Raw genomic sequence first — 18,772 nt, forward strand, 5'->3', positions numbered from 1 at the left:
TAGGCACGCAGGCTTCAGTAGTTGTGGCACGCGGGCTCAGTAGTTGTGGCTCGTGGGCTCCGGAGTTTAGGCTCAGTAGTTGTGGCTCACGGGCTTAGTTGTTCCGTGGCATGTGGAATCTTCCTGGACCAGGGCTTGAACCTGTGTCCCCTGCATTGGCAGGCAGATTCTTAACCACGGCGCCACCAGGGAAGTCCCTCATACAATGTTTGTTATAACTACGCAGCACTGCTTTTTATGTAAAAGAAAGGGTGTGGCTGTGTTAAAATAAAACTTTATTTATGAACACAGGTCGTGGCCAGATTTGGTGACCCATGGTCTCCTTTTTTCCACATTTAATCTGTAATGCCCCATTGGCAATTTGTGGTGATACATTTGGAAAATGATATATTTTTGCTGATGTTATGTTCCAACTCCTGCCCTGTTCTGGGAATTATCAAATTCATGGAGCTTAGAAATTATTCTCTGGGTCTCCAGATATGCCTAAAAGGGAGAAAATGTGTTGTTAGACTGGTATCAGCTTCTTCAGCTGTCATAAATAGAGTGAGTTCCTACTGTGTCATTGACGCAGATGTCATTGACAGCTGGTAGAAGCCCTAACTGTGCCGTTTGATATAATAGTTGTACTTCTGAAAATTTATTTTAAAAAAATTCAGCAAATAAAAAAATTAAAGCTCAGAACTTTTCATTTCAGTGAGAAATTTTGACATGTTTCAGTGTGAAAAATTGTAGCCTGCCCAAATGTCAGTAGCAGTCAAGCAAATTGTGATATGTTGCCCCTATAGAATAATTTGCTGTGATTAAAAATTATACTTTTGACAAATAGCACACAATGGAAGTTACTTTCTCTCCAGTGAAAAAATAAAACACAACATATCTATAGTGATTGTTGCTGTGTTTTTTAAAATTGAACAATAACTTTGTGCTTATGAACGTGTATATGCGTTAGAAACCGGATAAGAAATAAAAGGAGAAATAAATCCTGTACTCAGTAATGGGGTGAAAGTTTTCAACCATAAATAAGAGAGCTAGAGCAGTTGGATTTTGGTTGGAGAAGGAGGGCTAAAAATCAGTGCTGGGGGGAGAAATAACAAACTTTTGTGTGGCAGCGCACTGCCCTCCAGTAAGATAGCAAATAAACCTGGATGGGCACTGGGTGAGTCTGTGCTTCACTGACTGTAAAATACCTAAACATGAGCAAAGGATATCATAGAAAGCTGAGAGGCAAAATGACATGCTGTCATATGCCTTCTTGATGCCAGTCTGCAGGAAGGCACAGAAGAAGCAACCCTCTTCAGTCAACTTCACAGAATTTTAAAAAAAATGCTTAGTAAAGAGCACTGTGTCTGCTAAGGAGAGAGGAAAACTTGAAGACATAGCAAAAGTATGCAGGCCTCATTATGAAAGTTTTGTTTCCCCCTGAAGGGGAAAGAAAAAAGTTTAAGAATCTCAATTCACTGAAAGGCCTCTTTTAACCTTGTTTCGTGCTGCATATCGGCCAGAAATCAAAGGAGAGCACCGTGCAAATGTTGCAGAGGAATTGGGAGAATGTCGAGTAATGCAGGTGATTAGCAGCCTTGTAATAAATCTGCTAAATGGAAGAAGATATTGTATATGTTATAGCTTTACCAGATTAAGGGAGAACCTGACATAGGAAAAAAGAGGTGGTCCTAAATGAATGTGGTATCCTGGATTGGGTCCTGTAGCAGAGAAAGGACATGAGTGGAAAAACTGCTGAAATCCAAATAAAGTCTGGGGCTTTAATTAGTGGTAATGCACTGGCGTTAGTCTCATAGCTTTGGCAAATGTACCATGGTAGGGTAAGATTTGGTTAGGTTAGATTGTTAACAGTAGGGGAAACTGGCTGAGGAGTATATGAGAATTCTGTACTGTTTAGTAATCTAAAATTATTCCCAAAGAAGAAGTTTATATTAAAAAGGAGAATTTTCAAGAATGAAGAGAGCAAGACCAAGGGAGAAGAGGAAGAAGTTGAGGATGAGATGGTTGAAGATAAAGTAGATGAATTAGCTGGTTCTAGTGCAGGTTTTCCTTTTCTCCAAAGGAATTAACTGCCCTATACACAACTTGTTTTCTTAAACAATTGAAATCATAAGGATGTGTAAGATAACTTTTTTTTTCTTTTTGCATAGTAAACCTACTATTAGAGTAACCCTGTCTTTTAGTAATATTTTCAATGGCCGTTAACCTTGTGCGGTAGAGGAAAAGGGCTGTAAAACTGCATGGAAATTTAAAGCAAGTTGTGTATAACACAGATTATATATGGAATAGTGGTTTTTGAATGCTTTTGATCCAGCTTATATTAAATAATTGTTCTGTGAACTGAAGACCACTTTATAACTGAAAACGTTGCAGCTTTTTGTTGACGTTCTAAGTGCTTGCAAGTGTATACAGTCTAGAAAATCTAGACAATTTTAAATAAAAACATTTGATTTGAGGAGAGATGACTCCCTTTGAATATTGATGGGTACCGTTGATACTTTTCCTGTGACTTCACAGCAGTTCATGCTTATCTTTGTGACCCTTGCAGGCTTGCAAGAAAGCTAATAGTTTGGGTCCAGAGGCCAGATAAGAGACTGAAAAGTAATACGTTTTTTTCTACCCCCCAACCCTGGCCATGCCCTCCACCTGGAACTGGTGGTTAGCAGAAAGTAATGCTCTTGACAATTCTAGGTAGAGTGTAATTGCCTGATCATAAACACCTGGGAACTAAATTGATACCTGTGGTAGTTTGGTGTATTTCTTCAGTTTTATTTGTTGACCAGTATAGGAGATTAGTTTTTTGAGTACCTTTGAATTAGAGTGATGCTTCCTAGTAGACTATGATTATTGTATTTTAGGTTTCTGTAATTCTTAGGCTAAAAACCCTTTTCTGACCAAGCTTATCAGACTCCTGGGTAAGTTTCTTTAACAATAAAAATATTACAAAATGTGCTAGTTCTCAAGATGTAGGATTGGTGAGGTTGGAGGGGGATAGTGTTGGCCTTATTTAAGTTACTTTTTGTTTTGAATATCAGTTAATATTTGAACTGTAAAACATTTTCATTCAAGTGTTTCTGTTTACTATGCAGGCTTACAGTGGAACACCTCTAACAGAAGAAAAGGAGAAAATAGTCTGGGTCAGATTTGAAAATGCAGATTTAAATGGTATGGTTTTAACTTTTGGGGGGCATATGAATTAAATGTTTGTTTGAGGTTTACCTGATTCCAAAAAAAGAACGCTTACTTTTCGTCAGATTACTTTTTCTTTAAGTGACTTTTTAAGTTTTCAAAATAAATTTATTTTTAATTTAAAAAGTAACATATTCAACTACAGAAACTTGATTAGAACTAATATTGTATTGTACAAGTCTTAGAGTCACTGTAACATGTAGTGCCTAGCCTTAAACTTCAAGTTCAAGTGAGATAACAATTTCTTAGAAAAGAAGTTTTTGTAATTCCAGTTTGGTTACTTGTATAGGATTTATAACTGCAAAATAATCATTAGTGTTGAACTTTTTAGACTTTAAAATTATTTTTCTGAGCAGAATGTGTGCCAGTTCAAGGCCTGTTTGTTCTCAGATACCTTCCATTTCATTGCTCCTTCCTGCTCCCTCTTGCAAGGGGGCTGCTTCTTGTCTGTTTCCCAGGCTGCCATGTCTGTTTTCCTCTGGCAGGGTTTGGGAGGCACTGGTGGGTAATTGAAAGGGAGGATGGGAGAAAGGGAAGAGTATTATTCCCTCTCCCTCTCTGTCAGCAGCTGCATTTCCTCTGTGGTTTTCACTTCACCTCGGCAGCTCCACTGGGGTTCCAGTTTCTGCCAGGTGACTCTAGCGCCCTGCCCTCCTCCCGGTCTCCCTATTGTAGGGGTGGTAATGGCTTCCTGCCATTGCTAATCCAGTAGGTTGCCTCACAGTTCCTTTTTTGGCTTCTTAGCAATTCTGTAATCTGTGTAACGAGTTGTCTGTATTAAATTCCCAATTATGAATACACTGAGTTGTTTTCACTTGGACCTTGATGGATACCATACTCTTGAGTCTTAGTCTCCTCTGAGACTTTTAAAATACCATATTTTCCTTTAAAAGCTATGGTCCAGGATGCGGGAGGCTGTGTCACTTCTGCAAATAGGTTTCTTTTGAATTTTGGATTCTCTGTCAGCTGGTTTGTTTAAATGACAACTTGTGCCCTCTGTGGAGAATAACACATTCATTTGTATAGGTGATTATTTATGATATATAAACTTTTCCTACACTATTTCTCTTTGAAAGCTTATTCTATTTAAAATTTCCTTTCTTTTTATGACTGTCGAATTTCCTTGTTTACTAGTATATTCTTCTTTTCTTTCTTCCTTTTCCTTCTTTATTAATAACTATTTAAGTGTCGGTCATCTTTTGTTTTCTATCACCGTTTCCTCATAATTCATACTCTTTTCCCTCCTGGAAGTATATTTGCTTTGTGGATGTTGGAATGTATTAGAGGACTTTCTTGATTTAATAACAAAGAAAATGTGGTCATGGTCTTGAAAATACTAGCCAGATAATAGCAAAAACTTGTACAGCGTATGCAAAATGCTAAAAATAATTTAAAAATCACAAAATTGGGGAATTTCCTGGCAGTCCAGTGGTTAGGACTTCACACTCTCACTGCTGAGGGCCTGGGTTCAATCCCTGGTTAGGGAACTAAAATCCCATAAGCCATGCAGCGTGGCCAAAAAAAAAAAAAACAACCACAAAGTTATCTTTAAAAAAATGTCATCAAAATAATCTTTAGGCAAGGTTTTTTTTGTTTTGTTTTGTTTTTAAACAACAAATAAGAATTGCTGGTGTAATAATGCTCTATAAAGCATTTGCTTTATTGAAGTAAAATGCATCTGCATCTGGAAATGTAGATGGAAACTGCTTATTTGGTACTTTGTGTTCTGTTGAACTTATAATGGTTGTCCTTAATTTAGTATCCCATATCCCCGTTGACTTATTAAACTTTTAAGTTTATACATCTTCCTGTTAAATACTTTAGCACATTCACTTGTCCTTTGGTCTCTCCTTTCTATATCATATTGATAGTGTATGAAATTTTGTCCTGGTTTTTCAAGGATATACTTTTTATTATCTCTAGCCCTAGGGGGTGTGTGTGCATGTGTGCACATGTATGTGTATGGTTGTGTTTGTTTTAAGGCAATAGTAAATATTACCAAGATATTTGATCCTCCTTAACTGCCCCAATCTCTCATAACATTTCCTTTTTTTTTTGGTCATGCGGTGTGGCATGTGGGATCTTGGTTCCCCGACCAGGGATCGAACCTGTGCCCCCTGCGTTGGGAGCATCGAGTCTTAACCATTGGACCTCCAGGGAAGTCCCTCTTAGAACATTTCTTGAATTTGTCTCTTATTTGTGTTCTTTCTTCAGGAATGTTTTATTTAGGTGTTTGTGTGGCAGACCTTTGGAGATATTTATAATTGAAAGAAAATCTGGCTGTGGGAAAGAAAAAGTAGGGTTCATTGGCTGCAAGTCCAACATCTCCTTGAATAAAGCTAACAAGGACTAACTTTTCCATTGCATTAGAGATTCTTGATCAGCCAGTCTGCCCTTCCCTGGTTGTGCCTGCTGCAGCTGGGATGCAATTCCTTGTTCATTGCCTTTGTCTTTCATGATATCCTAAGGGAGACAGTGGAGGGGATTCTTCTGATTGCAGCCATATTAGCTTAGCAGGCTGCTTCTTTGTAGAGCAGTTATGGGTACCCAGAGATTGTATTAGGTATTTAGGCTTCTCTTTGCTAGACTGGGAGTTTTTCTGGCAAAACAATTTAGAAGTCTTCTACCTGTCTGTAGATTTAAGTTATTTTATCATATTAATGAAACTCTGTTGCTATTAATTTAAAACTTGCAGTGTTCGAATTGAACTCTGCTCTGGTGATTGCTTTCTGTTTATTCCAGCAGGCCTGAGAGCTCTGCTTTTCTGCTTGAAATTATAAAGTGGTGCCAGTTGGCCCCTTACCTCCAGGCTGCAGCCCATTTGATTATGGGCTTGTGCTTGGGGGTGGAGTAGGTAACAACTTTTACAGGGGATACTTCTAAGGAGCCTGGCTTATTGAGATTCTCCAGTCCTGGATCCTTCTAGGTATCTGCATTCCTAATCAATGTACTAACTTTGGTTTGGTGTTAGGTAGAGACTACTACTTTTGGAGTTTATTAGAAAGTGAGATTAAGGCCCTTTGTATCATGGTCATTGTTCTGTTTTTGCTTTCAGGCAGCCTGATTTATACCTAAGATTGTTTTTCTTAAGGCACTGTACTGAAAAAGGTATAAGAAGTAGCCAAAGCAGGTTATTTATTTATTTATTTATAATTAATTAATTAAGTTTTGGCTGCGTTGGGTCTTCGTTGCTGCGCACAGTCTTTCTCTAGTTCCCACGAACGGGGGCTATTCTTTGTTGCGGTGCGCTGGCTTCTCATTGCGCTGGCTTCTCTTGTTGCGGAGCGCGGGCTCTAGGCACACAGGCTTCAGCAGTTGTGGCATGCGGGCTCAGTAGTTGTGGCTCGCGGGCTGTAGAGCTCAGGCTCAGTAGTTGTGATGCACGGGCTTAGTTGCTCCACGGCATGTGGGATCTTCCCAGACAAGGGCTTGAACCCATGTCCCCTGCATTGGCAGGCGGATTCTTAACCACTGCGCCACCAGGGAAGTCCCTTTTTTTGTTTTTCTGTTTGTTTGTTTGGGGATTTTAGTTCCCCGACCAGGGATCGAACCCCAGGCCCTTGGCAGTGAGAGCACAGAGTCCTAACCACTGGGCCACCAGGGAATTCCCCGTTATTTGTATTTTAAAAAGAGCACTCTGACTGAAATATGGAGTTTGGTAGGCAGTGGTGGAGGCAGGAAGCCACTCAGGCTTTTTCAGTAGATGTTGTAGACAGGGGTGGTGGTGATGTAAGAGAGCTGTTTAGGAGCTTGGTCATAGATTTATTGCTAGAGGGAAGGAAGAAGGCGGTTCCTGATCTTGCTATCTGCATAGATAAACATGCTATTCACCAAAATAGGGAGCTCTGGAAGATCAGGTTTGGGGAGGAAATCCTGATCTTTGAGTGGAATTTGATCTTCTACTGAGACATGCAAAAACCCACACTGAGGAAGTCACTAGCAGATACTGACTGAAGCAATGGTTGGAATGAGATCACTTGGGGAGCGTATACTGTGAGAAGAAAACAGAGTTTAGGAATTTGCTTTGAGTAACTCCAATATTTAAAGAGTAGTTAGAAAAGCATGAGCCAGCAGAGAAAATGGTGAGCATCGGTTATAGCTGCTGAATAATCTTAACAAGATGTGCTTGAAAAACATATATTGGATTCAACAACTTGGAGGTTATTGGTGACCGTAGCAAAAGTCACTTGGGAGGAGTGTTAGGGGCAGAAACACATTCTGAAATGGATTCGGGGTGAATGAGAGATGAAAAACAGATGACAGTTATAAATAGATGAGGAATTTAGCTTCTAGAAGGAGAGGAAATGAAGTCAAATAAAGGGGGAGGGATATTACTGCTTTATGATTTTTTAAAAAACTTGTTATGCAAATATATCATGGTAAATAACACAAAAATATGGATCAATGAATGAATTTTTACAAATCCAACACCTGTGTAGACAACACCTAGGGTAAGAAATGGAATGTTGCTACCTAATTGCCTAGTGATTTTGAATTTCATGTAAATAGAATTGTTCGGTATATAGGCTTTTGTGTCTAGCATATTACGCTTTTTGCATATTATGTCTGTGAGGTTCATCCATGTTACAGTATATGGTAGTGGGTCATTTTTTTCTGTGCTGAATAGTCTTCCATTGTATCCGTGTACCACTGTGCTTGTCCATTCTCCTCTTGATGGACATTTGGATAGATTCCAGCTTTTGGGTCTTTATAGTAATGCTGCTGTGAGTATTCTTGTCTCTTGATGTATATGTGCTGAGGCTTCTAATGAGTATATACCTAGAGTGGAACTACTTGGTCAAGGGCATGGTGTCTTCAACTTGAGTATATATTGTCAAACTGTTTTCCAAAGTGATTGTACTGATTTACAGTTACTAGCAATAAATAAGCAGCCTCTTCACTCCATATCCTGCCACCACTTGGTTTTGTCATTGTGGTTTTAATTAGCACTTCCTTGATTACAGATGAGGTTGAGCCACTTTTCATGTTCACTAATGATTTGACTATCCTATTTTTGAAGTGTTTTTCCATGTCTCCTGCCTGTTTTTCTACTGACTTATCTTTTTCATACTGATGTTTGTTATATGTATTAGATGAATCCTTGTGTGGTTATAGTTGTCTCTTCTCCCATGCTGTGGCTTGGCTTTTCACTCTTCTGGTAAGGGTGGCTCATGAGTAACAGAAGTTCTTCATTTTAATGTAATAAATTTAATGTAGAATTTGCCTATCTTTTATGCTAAGAGTTTTTTTGTGTTCAGTTGTAAAGTTGTTCCCTGTACCGTGATCATGAAAATACGTTTCTACGGTGTTCCTCTAGTATTTTATTAACTTTACCTTTGTCATTTACATCTAAAATTCCCTGGTATTGATTTATTTGAAATTTTAAAAATTGTTTTTCAATAAGAAGTTCTGAAGTATTTGGAAGACATTTAAAGGAAAGCAAACAGGAAGCTGAAATCACAAAACTAGTATTTTTTTTAACAGTACTTCTAATTATCAGCACAAGTAAGGTTTTAAAGATCAAACTCTCTCAGTAGAGTACAAGTACCAAGTACCACCCCACTACACACAAAGAGTAGACTACAGAACCTAACAGAGTGCCACCAAATTGCCTCCTTGCTATTCTTAAATATAGGAAACATAATCCGGACTTTCCTGGTGGCTCAGTGATTGAGAATCTGCCTGCCAATGCAGGGGACACGGGTTCGATCCCTGGTCTGGGAAGATCCCACATGCCGTGGGGCAACTAAGCCCGTGTGCCACAACTACTGAGCCTGTGCTCTAGAGTCTGCAAGCCACAATTACTGAGCCCGTGTGCCTAGAGCCCATGCTCTGCAACAAGAGAAGCCACTGCAATGAGAAGCCTGCGCACCTCAATGAAGAATAGGCCCACTCACCGCAACTAGAGAAAGCCCACGTGCAGCAAGGAAGACCCAACGCAGCCAAAAATAAATTAAAAAAACAAAAACCGCACAATTCTTTTATAGTGAACTATATGCCCAGTGTGTTCAGATATAGCAGGATTTAATTCTTATATGTAAAGGAATATAATTTTTCTTCTATTGCTAAATTTGCATATATTAGAAATTCTAGATGGTTATATGTCATATTTATATTTAGTTAACTTTGGTAAAATATTTTATTTTCATTTATCATTTACAGGTGGTTTTATTCCTGATATTAGTATTTCCTAGATATCAAGTGAGAGTTTGATTTTTATTTATTTTTTTTTTACTGCAGCATGATTTTATAACAACAGTAATAACATCAACATAGGGCTTCCTATGCCTGATACTATTCTAAATGCTTTTTGTATTATCCCATTTAACTCTTACAACAATCCTTTGAGATATGAGTATGATTACCTTCATTTTACAGGTGAGGAAACTGAGGAACATTAACAGTACTAAATTTCACAGACTCTTGTGTCTACCTACTTATACAAGACCTCTAGCTGTTTGCAAAACCCTCTCCGCATCTTGCTCTTCCCTGTCCTCTGCCTGTTATTTCTCAGAGTGTCCAGATGCAACTTGTGAACTCACACAGTTTATGTTGTGTGCTTCCGCTGGGCACTTCTCCTTCTGTGCTTTTACCTGGCACTAGTTTCCTACTGGGTACTGCTGTCACTGTGTTAGGTTCTGTAGTCTACTTTTTGTGTGTAGTGGGGTGGTACTTGGTACTTGTACTCTACTGAGAGAGTTTTGAGTTTTAAAACCTTACTTGTGCTGATAATTATAGGTACTGTTAAAAAAAAATACTAGTTTTGTGATTTCAGCTTCCTGTTTGCTTTCCTTTAAATGTCTTCCAAAAACTTCAGAACTTATTGAAAAACAATTTAAACAGTTGTTACCGCCAGTAACATTAAAGAAGTGTACTTGTTTTTGTTGATTGGCATTGTCTTTTTTTTTAATAGATCTTTATTGGAGTATAATTGCTTCACGATACTGTGTTAGTTTCTGTTGTACACCAAAGTGAATCAGCCGTATGCATACATCTGTCCCCATATCCCCTCCCTCTTGAACCTCCCTCCCACCCTCTCTATCCCACCCCTCTAGGTCATCGCAAAGCACCGAGCTGATCTCCCTGTGCTATGCTGCTGTTTCCCACTAGCTAACTATTTTACATTTGGTAGTGTATATATGTCAGTGCTACTCCTACTTTGCCTCAGCTTAACCCTCCCACCCCATGTCCTCAAGTCCATTCTCTATGTCTGCATCTTTATTCTGCCCTGCAACTAGGTTCATCAGTACCATTTTTTTTTTAAGATTCCATATATATGTGTTAGCATACGGTATTTGTTTTTCTGTCTCTGACTTACTTCACTCTGTATGACAGACTCTGGGTCCATCCAGCTCACTACAAATAACTCAGTTTTGTTTCTTTTTATGGCTGAGTAATATTCCATTGTATATATGTGCCACATCTTCTGTATCCATTCATCTGTCGATGGACATTTAGGTTGGTTCCACGTCCCGGCTATTGTAAATAGTGCTGCAGTGAACATTGTGGTACATGTCTCTTTTTGAATTATGGTTTTCTCAGGGTATATGCCCAATAGTGGGATTCCTGGGTCATATGGTAGTTCAATTTTTAGTTTTTTAAGGAACCTCCATACTGTTTTCCATAGTGGTTGTATCAGTTTACATTCCCACCAGCAGTGCAGGAGAGTTCCCTCTTCACCACACCCTTTCCAGCATTTATTGTTTCTAGATTTTTTGATAATAGCCATTCTGACCGGCACTAGGTGATACCTCATTTAGTTTTGATTTGCATTTCTCTAATAATTAGTGATGTTGAGCATCTTTTCATGTGCCTCTTGGCCATCTGTATGTCTTCCTTGGTGAAATGTCTATTTAGGTCTTCTGCTCATTTTTTAATTGGATTTTTTGTTTTTTTGATATTGAGATCCATGAGCTGTTTGTATATTTTGGAGATTAATCCTTTGTCTGTTGTTGCATTTGCTAATATTTTCTCCCATTCTGAGGGTTGTCTTTTTAATTTGCTCCTTTGTTACTTAATTCTAATGTAGATACATCAAGAAATCTGGAATTTCATGAAATACATAGCACAGGGAATGAGCCACCTTTGCTGATTATGATTGGCTACAGTGATGGAATGCAGGTCTGGAGCATCCCTGTAAGTATGAAGATGGTTGAATCCCTGAAATATAATACTTTTCAGCATGCTAGCTGGTGTGAAACCTGGCGATATTTTCTCTAAGGTCTCATCCATTTATTTTGCAAGCAATTGCTAAGAGACCGCTGTGTGTGGAACCCCATACTAGGCCCAAGGGCTAAGGGGAAAATGGGAAATTAAAGATGTTGTAAATGATTTGTAAAGTGGGCCAGCAATTGTGGGAATCACTTTACATGGAATATCTAATTTCTTATCATAGTAACTCTACCTAGTTGGTGTTATTATTATCTTTTCCTGCATTTTTACAGAAGAGTAAAGAGGCTTACAGAAGGCTTGTAAAAAAAATAGTGATCATTTTTTGAATCAGTTAAAACATTCACATGGTTCAAAATTCAGGAGGTATAAGTGGGTAACAAAACTCCCTACCACTACTCTCCCCAATTTCCCTTATCTTGAGCAGTTTCTAGTTTTCTAGGATTTCTAGTTATGTTTCTTTTCCTTATAGCTATATTTTATGCTAATAAGAACATATATACATATAATTCTCCCAGCCTGCCCTTCCTTAACAGAAGGGAACATATTATACAACTCAGTCTGTACATTGCTGTTTTTTACTTATAAATCAGTATTCAGAGAGCTTCTCTATGGAATTTATAACTGCTTATAATTCTGTTTTTTGGATTTTCCTTAATTTACATAACTTGTTTCCTTTTATTGGAAAAACTTAAAATTCCCCCCCACCTCCACCCCCTTTCTGCTATTAGAAACAGTGATGTAATACATGAATTTGAACAAAGGTTATTTTGTGTCTGTGTATCTATATAGGATAAGTCATAATTTTAATAAATGGTTTAAATTGCCAAATTCTATTCCCAGTTTCCCTCTTCAATCCTACGTGTTCCTCTTTGGAATGACCAAAAATAAAATGTACTAAAAGAGGAAGAGGCTTGGTAGGATCACAGCTCAGTGAAGTGTAGTAGGGACTGCATACTTTGGCGTGTACTTAGTTATATTCTGCTCTTTGGCATGGCCTAGATATCATGTCTCTCCTCCAGATTTTGGGGTGTGGGGGGGAGTTGGCGGGTGGACCCTTTATTGTGTGTTTTTTTTTTTTGCAGTTAGAGGCCTGGAGCCAATAGAATTTTAATTTGTGCCTTTAATAGATGCATTTACCACATTGTTTGAAGCCTCTTGTTAGTGGGTGGTTCAGCTAGAATTTTTTCCCCTTTTTGATTTTTTTGCACATTATGGTTACTTCTTAAAGGATTTATAAGCAAACATATATTACCTCAAATTTAATGAAATTCAGGATGTTCCTGAATGCAGAATTTGGCTAAAAGATTATTAAGTAATGAATACATTGAACTGCATAATTCTTTAATATTCTAAGTAAAATTATTGTTTATTCTTTGATAAATCACTTATAATGAACTTTGGTCTTCCATCTAATCTTATAATAATTATATATCATATTATTAGTATTTAGGATTTTAGGTTTTATATTTCTTTCTTTTAAAGATTGGCATTATTTTGCAGAGATAGAAGAATCCTGTTGGTATGTCATGGAATGCGTGTCCTCGTGTTTTTGCCTTTGGGGGTGTGTAGTTGACGTTTTTTCAAGGCCCTGCAATGTTGTTTGTAATTTAAGTATCACGCCAAAGGCATAGACAAAGGACTTAAAAGCGTTGACAGTCTTTGCTTGCTTGCTTTTTCCTACCAAGAGAAATATTTCTAGGTTGTGTTCAAGAGGAGAGGATTTTGTGAATTTAACTTTTTCTTATTAATAGAGACTACATTTTGATTCTTTACACTGTTGACAGACTTGAAGGCAAAGAGGAAGCTAGAGCTTTAACAAGCTTGGGCCTTGTGGGATTAGGGATGTTGACTGGATTGAGCACATTTCTTTGGTGGTACTCAGGCTACCCACTTGCTTTGGTTATAATTAGAGGTATCACTTTTAATAGTTAATTTGTGTCTGGTTCTGAGTAACTTAAAGGTCTTATGAGGAAATTACTTCTTTACAGTAATTCTTATGCCCAGATTGTATTTTGAGAGATTTAAATAATCTTTTCTTCATGGAATTTTCATTGACTAATAGTTGTTTTTATTTATTTGTTTATTTATTTGGCTGCATTGGGTCTTAGTTGTGGCATGCGGGATCTTCATTGTGGCATGCGGGATCTTTTGTTGCAGCTCGCGGTCTTCTCTCTAGTTGTGGTGCGTGGGCTCCAGAGCATGCAGGCTTAGTTGCCCCGCGACATGTGGGATCTTAGTTCCCTGACTAAGGATCGAACCTGAGTCCCCTGCATTGGAAGGTGGATTCTTAACCACTGGACCCCTAGGGAAGTCCCTGACAGTTGTTTACTGTTGTAGTAGTATAGCCCCGTGAGGACTGGTTCAAGAATTAGAAGGCAGTTTGGTAAAATAAGCTCCTTCTGTTGCACTGATTGAGCTCTTACTATGTTCAGAGAACTTTATATACACATTATCTCATCTGTTGTATACTGTGAGGGAGAAGTTATCCTATTTTACAGGTGGTAAGGTCACACTACTTATAAGAGGTGGAATTGGAATTCAAACCCAGTTCTGACTTCAGATTCAAAGCCCATGATCTAAGAGCTCTATTTCCCCTATGTGATAGCAGAAGATATGCCATGCAAGTAGTATGGCACCTTAGTTTTAGTTTTCATTGTAATAGGTTACGAAGGACCTTCATATATTCATCTTTTATAGACTAGTGTGACTGTTACCCATTACTCTAACTAAACCCTTCTGAAACTTGTTTATCACTAGTCAGTTATTCAGTAATCATTTAAGTGTTACCATGTGCTAGACACTGGGGAGCTTATGTTGGTCAACCTAGAAATAATCCTGGCTCTTAGGGATCTTCGCAGACCATAAATTGTATTTGCTTTTCAGTAAGTGCGGGTGGCCAGAAATCAAACCCTGTCCAAACTACAGCTCAGTTTTTTCTTCAAGTTTGTGCACAGGGTTCCCTTCTGTTGATTTTATTTAACTGTCCCACCTGTGAGTCTCAGATTAAGAAAATAAACATCCTGGCTAAACATGTAAAAAAATTGTCTATTTATGTAAGTGCACAAATATGAACAAAGCTTAGATGATATCTAGGAATATAGTTAAGTGGAGTTAGCTCAGAAGCAGAACTGTGCAGAAGTAATTTCTCTACTGCCCAATCACTACCACTTTGTATATGAGATGGCTGCAGGAAAACACCAGCTTTCATAGCTTTCCCAAGCTGTCAGGCCCCTTCTTTCAACACATCTGATGCAACATAAGAAAGAATGATTATTTGTGATGTTGATATTCTGGATACATAGGCCCTTTTCCCACCTGTGCCTAACAGTGACATTGCCTCTTTTTGGTAATGTAAATATAGGCTCTCTTGCTTAAAATTCTTAATTAAAAAAAAAAAAGTCAAAGTTATACATGTGCATGGACTAAAGACCGAGTAATTTTATGGGAGTCATATGAAAAAAACAGTAGTTGTATATTCTTCCTTTCTTAACTCCCATAGTTCTTTCAGCTCTTGTTATCTTTGCATTTATTTCAGTTATTTTATTTTATTTATTTTAAAAAATATTTATTTATTTATTTATTTGGCTGTGCCAGGTCTTAGTTGCAGCACACGGGATCTTTGCTGCCACATGCAGGATCTTTAGTTGCGGCATGTGGGCTCTTAGTTGCGGCATGTGGGATCTAGTTCCCAGACCAGGGATCGAACCCGGGCCCCCTGCATTGGGAGCGAGGAATTTTAACCACTGGACTACCAGGGAAGTCCCTGGTGGGGACTTCAGTTATTTTAAAATATCTTGCTTACATTCTCTCTTTTTTTTTTAATATCTTTATTGGAGTATAATTCCTTTACAATGCTGTGTTAGTTTCTGCTGTATAACAGAGTGAATCAGCTGTACATAAACATATATCCCCATATCTCCTCCCTCTTGCGTCTTCCTCCCACCCTCTCTTGCTTACACTCTTGATTTTTTTTTTCGGCCAGTTTTACACATAGATTGACTTGATGCCATGAACTGTGAGAACGTAAAAATTGTTCATTTATTCATTACAATTCTTGGATAAAGTATGTATTTTGAGCAAAATAGATATGGCCTTTGCTCAAATGGAGCTAGTAGGAGAAATGGATTTAAATAAAAATAAATTAATAGGGCTTCCCTGGTGGCGCAGTGGTTGAGAGTCCGCCGGCCGATGCAGGGGACACAGGTTCATGCCCCAGTTCGGGAAGATCCCACATGCCACGGAGTGGTTCGGCCCGTGAGCCATGGCCGCTGAGCCTGCGCGTCCGGAGCCTGTGCTCCTCAACGGGAGAGGCCACAACAGTGAGAGGCCTGCGTATGGAAAAAAAAAAAATTAATAGACAAATTGTAATATGAAGAAAATAATAAGAGAGTATATATAATAAGGAAGTGGCATAAAAGTTAATTAAGATTTAGCCACAGTAAGATTGGAACAGCAAGTAGTGAAGTCAGAGGCTCTGAGGTGGAAATGTTCTTTTCTCTCTACTGGGACATTGATTTAGATTTCTTAAGTTTTTTTCTTCTTAAAGAATATTGAGATAAATATCTTTATGATCATGTAATTTGGAGAGTTCATTAAAAGTAAATATACCAAAACTCTTGATAGATTTACCAAATTGCATTCTTGTAAAGCCATGCCATTTATTCTCACCTCATTCATTTATTAATTCATTCACTCAGAAAAGATTTATTGATTGCCTTTTATATGTCAGACCCTGTTCAAGGTGCTGGGAAAACAACAATGAGCAAAACAAAACCATTATTCTTATGGAATTTCCATTCTAGGTAGGTGGGTTGGAGGGTGGGGAAGATGATAATAAACATGTACCATGCTTGGATAATAAACAAGTTACCAAGTGTTAAGGTGTGGTGGTTGATATTGTTGTGGGTTGCTATATTATATGAGGTGGTCTTGGAAAGCCTCTCTCAAAGACCCCCTGAGCAGAAGTGTGGAGGAGTGATACTTATGGGTATTTGAGGGAGGGGCATTCAAAGGCAGTGCTCTCTCATAGGATTATGTTGTTATTTTAAAAATTTTGTTTATTTTTGGGTCTTTGTTGCTGTGCGCAGGCTTTCTCTAGTTGCGGCGAGCGGGGGCTACTCTTCATTGCGGTGTGTGGGCTTCTCATTGCGGTGGCTTCTTTTGTTGCAGAGCGCAGGCTCTAGGGTGCGCGGGCTCAGTAGTTGTGGCACACGGGCTTCAGTAGTTGTGGCTCACGGGCTCTAGAGCTCAGGCTCAGTAGTTGTGACACACGGGCTTAGTTGCTGCATGGCCTGTGGGATCTTCCCGGACCAGGGCTTGAACCCGTGTCCCCTGCATTGGCAGGCGGATTCTTAACCACTGAGCCACCAGGGAAGTCTGGATTATGTTTCCTATATTAAAGAACAGCAAGGAGGCAATTTGGTGGAACTAGGTGGAGAATGCTAATGGTGTCTCAGAGGTGGTGGTGGGCTAGAGTTTTGTAAGGTAAAAGCTTACAAAATGAGCTTTGTACCATTGGAAGAACTTCAGAAGTTTCGCAGGGAAAACACCTATGCCCACCACCTAGATTATACCATGAAAATTTTTTACTATACTTAGTCTCCACCTGTAGATCTTATTGGATGCATTTCAAAGTGAATTGCAAACATCAGCATACTTTCCCCTAACTACTTTTGCATTAACTAAAGTTCAATATTTGATGAGTTTTTAAAAAATTATTTATTTATTTATTTTTGGAGTACACGGGCCTCTCACTGTTGTGGCCTCTCCCGTTGCGGAGCACAGGCTCTGGACGCGTAGGCTCAGCGGCCATGGCTCACGGGCCCAGCTGCTCTGTGGCATGTGGGATCTTCCCGGACCAGGGCACGAACCTGTGTCCCCTGCATCGGCAGGCGGACTCTAAACCACTGCGCCACCAGGGAAGCCCCATTGATTAGTTTTTTATTGTAAAAGTTACACACAATTAAATATACAAATCTTAATATGTAAATTTCCTGAACTTTGACAAGTGCATGGCAACCCAAATCTCTGTCAAGATATACAGTAGATCTTGATTATCACTCAAGACATTTCCTTCATGCCTATTCTCAATTTTTCCTCCATCCCATCCATGAAACAACCACTGTTATTTTTTTTTCCATTGTAGATTAGTTTTGCCTGTTTTAGAACTTTCTGTACTATTATACAGTATGGACTCTTTTTGTGTAAGGCTCCTTTCACTCAGCATAATGTTTATGAGATTCACTCTTGTTGATTGTCCCTTTTAATTGCTGAATAGTATTCCAATATATGAATATACCATAGTTTATCCCTTCTCTTAATGAGGGATAGCTGGCCTATTAATAGCTTTTGCCTGTTATGAATGAAGCTGCTGTGAAGATTCTTCTGTAAGTCTTTTTGTAAACATATGCATTTATTTCTCTTAGATAAATATCTACAAGTGGAATTGTTGCTTCATAGGGTAGGAATATAGTTAGTTTTATAATAGACTTCCAAACCTTTTTTCCAAAGTAGTTGTATCGTTTTACATTTCCCCCAACAATGTATGAGTTGTACTATATCCTTGCCAACATTTGGTGTTGTGTCCATCATTTTAATTTTTTTTTTTTTAGTTGCGGCATGCGAACTCTTAGTTGTGGCATGTGGGATCTAGTTCCCTGACCAAGGATTGAACCCGAGCCCCCTGCATTGGGAGCGTGGAGTCTTAGCCACTGGACCACCAGGGAAGTCCCATCTTTTTAATTTTAGCCATTCTGGTGGGTGATACCTTGCGGTTTTAGTTAGCATTTCCCTGATGACTAATAATGTTGAATGCTTTTTCATATATTTGTTGGCCATTTGAATATCTTTTAGGGATTATCTGTACAGTTTTTTTGCCAGTTAAAAAAATTGAGTTGTAGAAGCCAATGGAGAACTTTGAACAGGGGTAGACAGTGATGCCTCTTATAAAAATAGGGTGTGACAGCTACTGAGCCCACGCGCCACAACTACTGAAGCCCGCGCGCCTAGAGCCCGTGCTCTGCAACAAGAAAAGCCACTGCAGTGAGGAGACTGCGTACCACAACAAAGAGTAGACCCCACTCGCTGCAACTAGAGGAAGCAACAGAGACCCAACGCAGCCAAAAATAAATAAATAAAATAAATAAATTTATTTTAAAAAATAGGGAGTGATAAGGAGCAGATTTGGGTGGAAAGATGGTGAGTTTGTGGACTATGCACTGTTGCTCGTCTATGAACTGTTGATAGTCAGTGAAATGTTTGTTACTGTTTGCAACAAGATAAGTACAGAAGTTGAGAGTAAGCTTTTGGAAACCTATAGCTGTTTGCCAGTTGCGCATCATCCAAACCTGTGTTTGTCATTTACAGACGTATCTGTTTGTGCCAGAATGGAAATTAAAAAAAAAAAAAGTAA

General features: G+C 38.7%; 1 protein-coding gene across 5 annotated transcripts in view; it reads left to right on the forward strand.

Annotated features, from left to right (window-relative positions):
* BCAS3 (BCAS3 microtubule associated cell migration factor) overlaps positions 1-18,772 on the forward strand; it is a 572,645-nt gene that overhangs the window by 8,980 nt on the left and 544,893 nt on the right. For all 5 annotated transcript variants that reach the window (XM_082679094.1, XM_082679096.1, XM_082679097.1 and 2 more), the window contains exons 4-5: positions 3,090-3,165; positions 11,219-11,325. In XM_082679094.1, coding sequence (XP_082535220.1) covers positions 3,090-3,165; positions 11,219-11,325 — 183 coding nt within the window. The remainder of the gene's footprint in view (positions 1-3,089; positions 3,166-11,218; positions 11,326-18,772) is intronic.

Source organism: Grampus griseus (assembly GCF_964374135.1).
Source record: "Grampus griseus genome assembly, chromosome: 20".
NCBI classification, from domain to species: domain Eukaryota; kingdom Metazoa; phylum Chordata; class Mammalia; order Artiodactyla; family Delphinidae; genus Grampus; species Grampus griseus.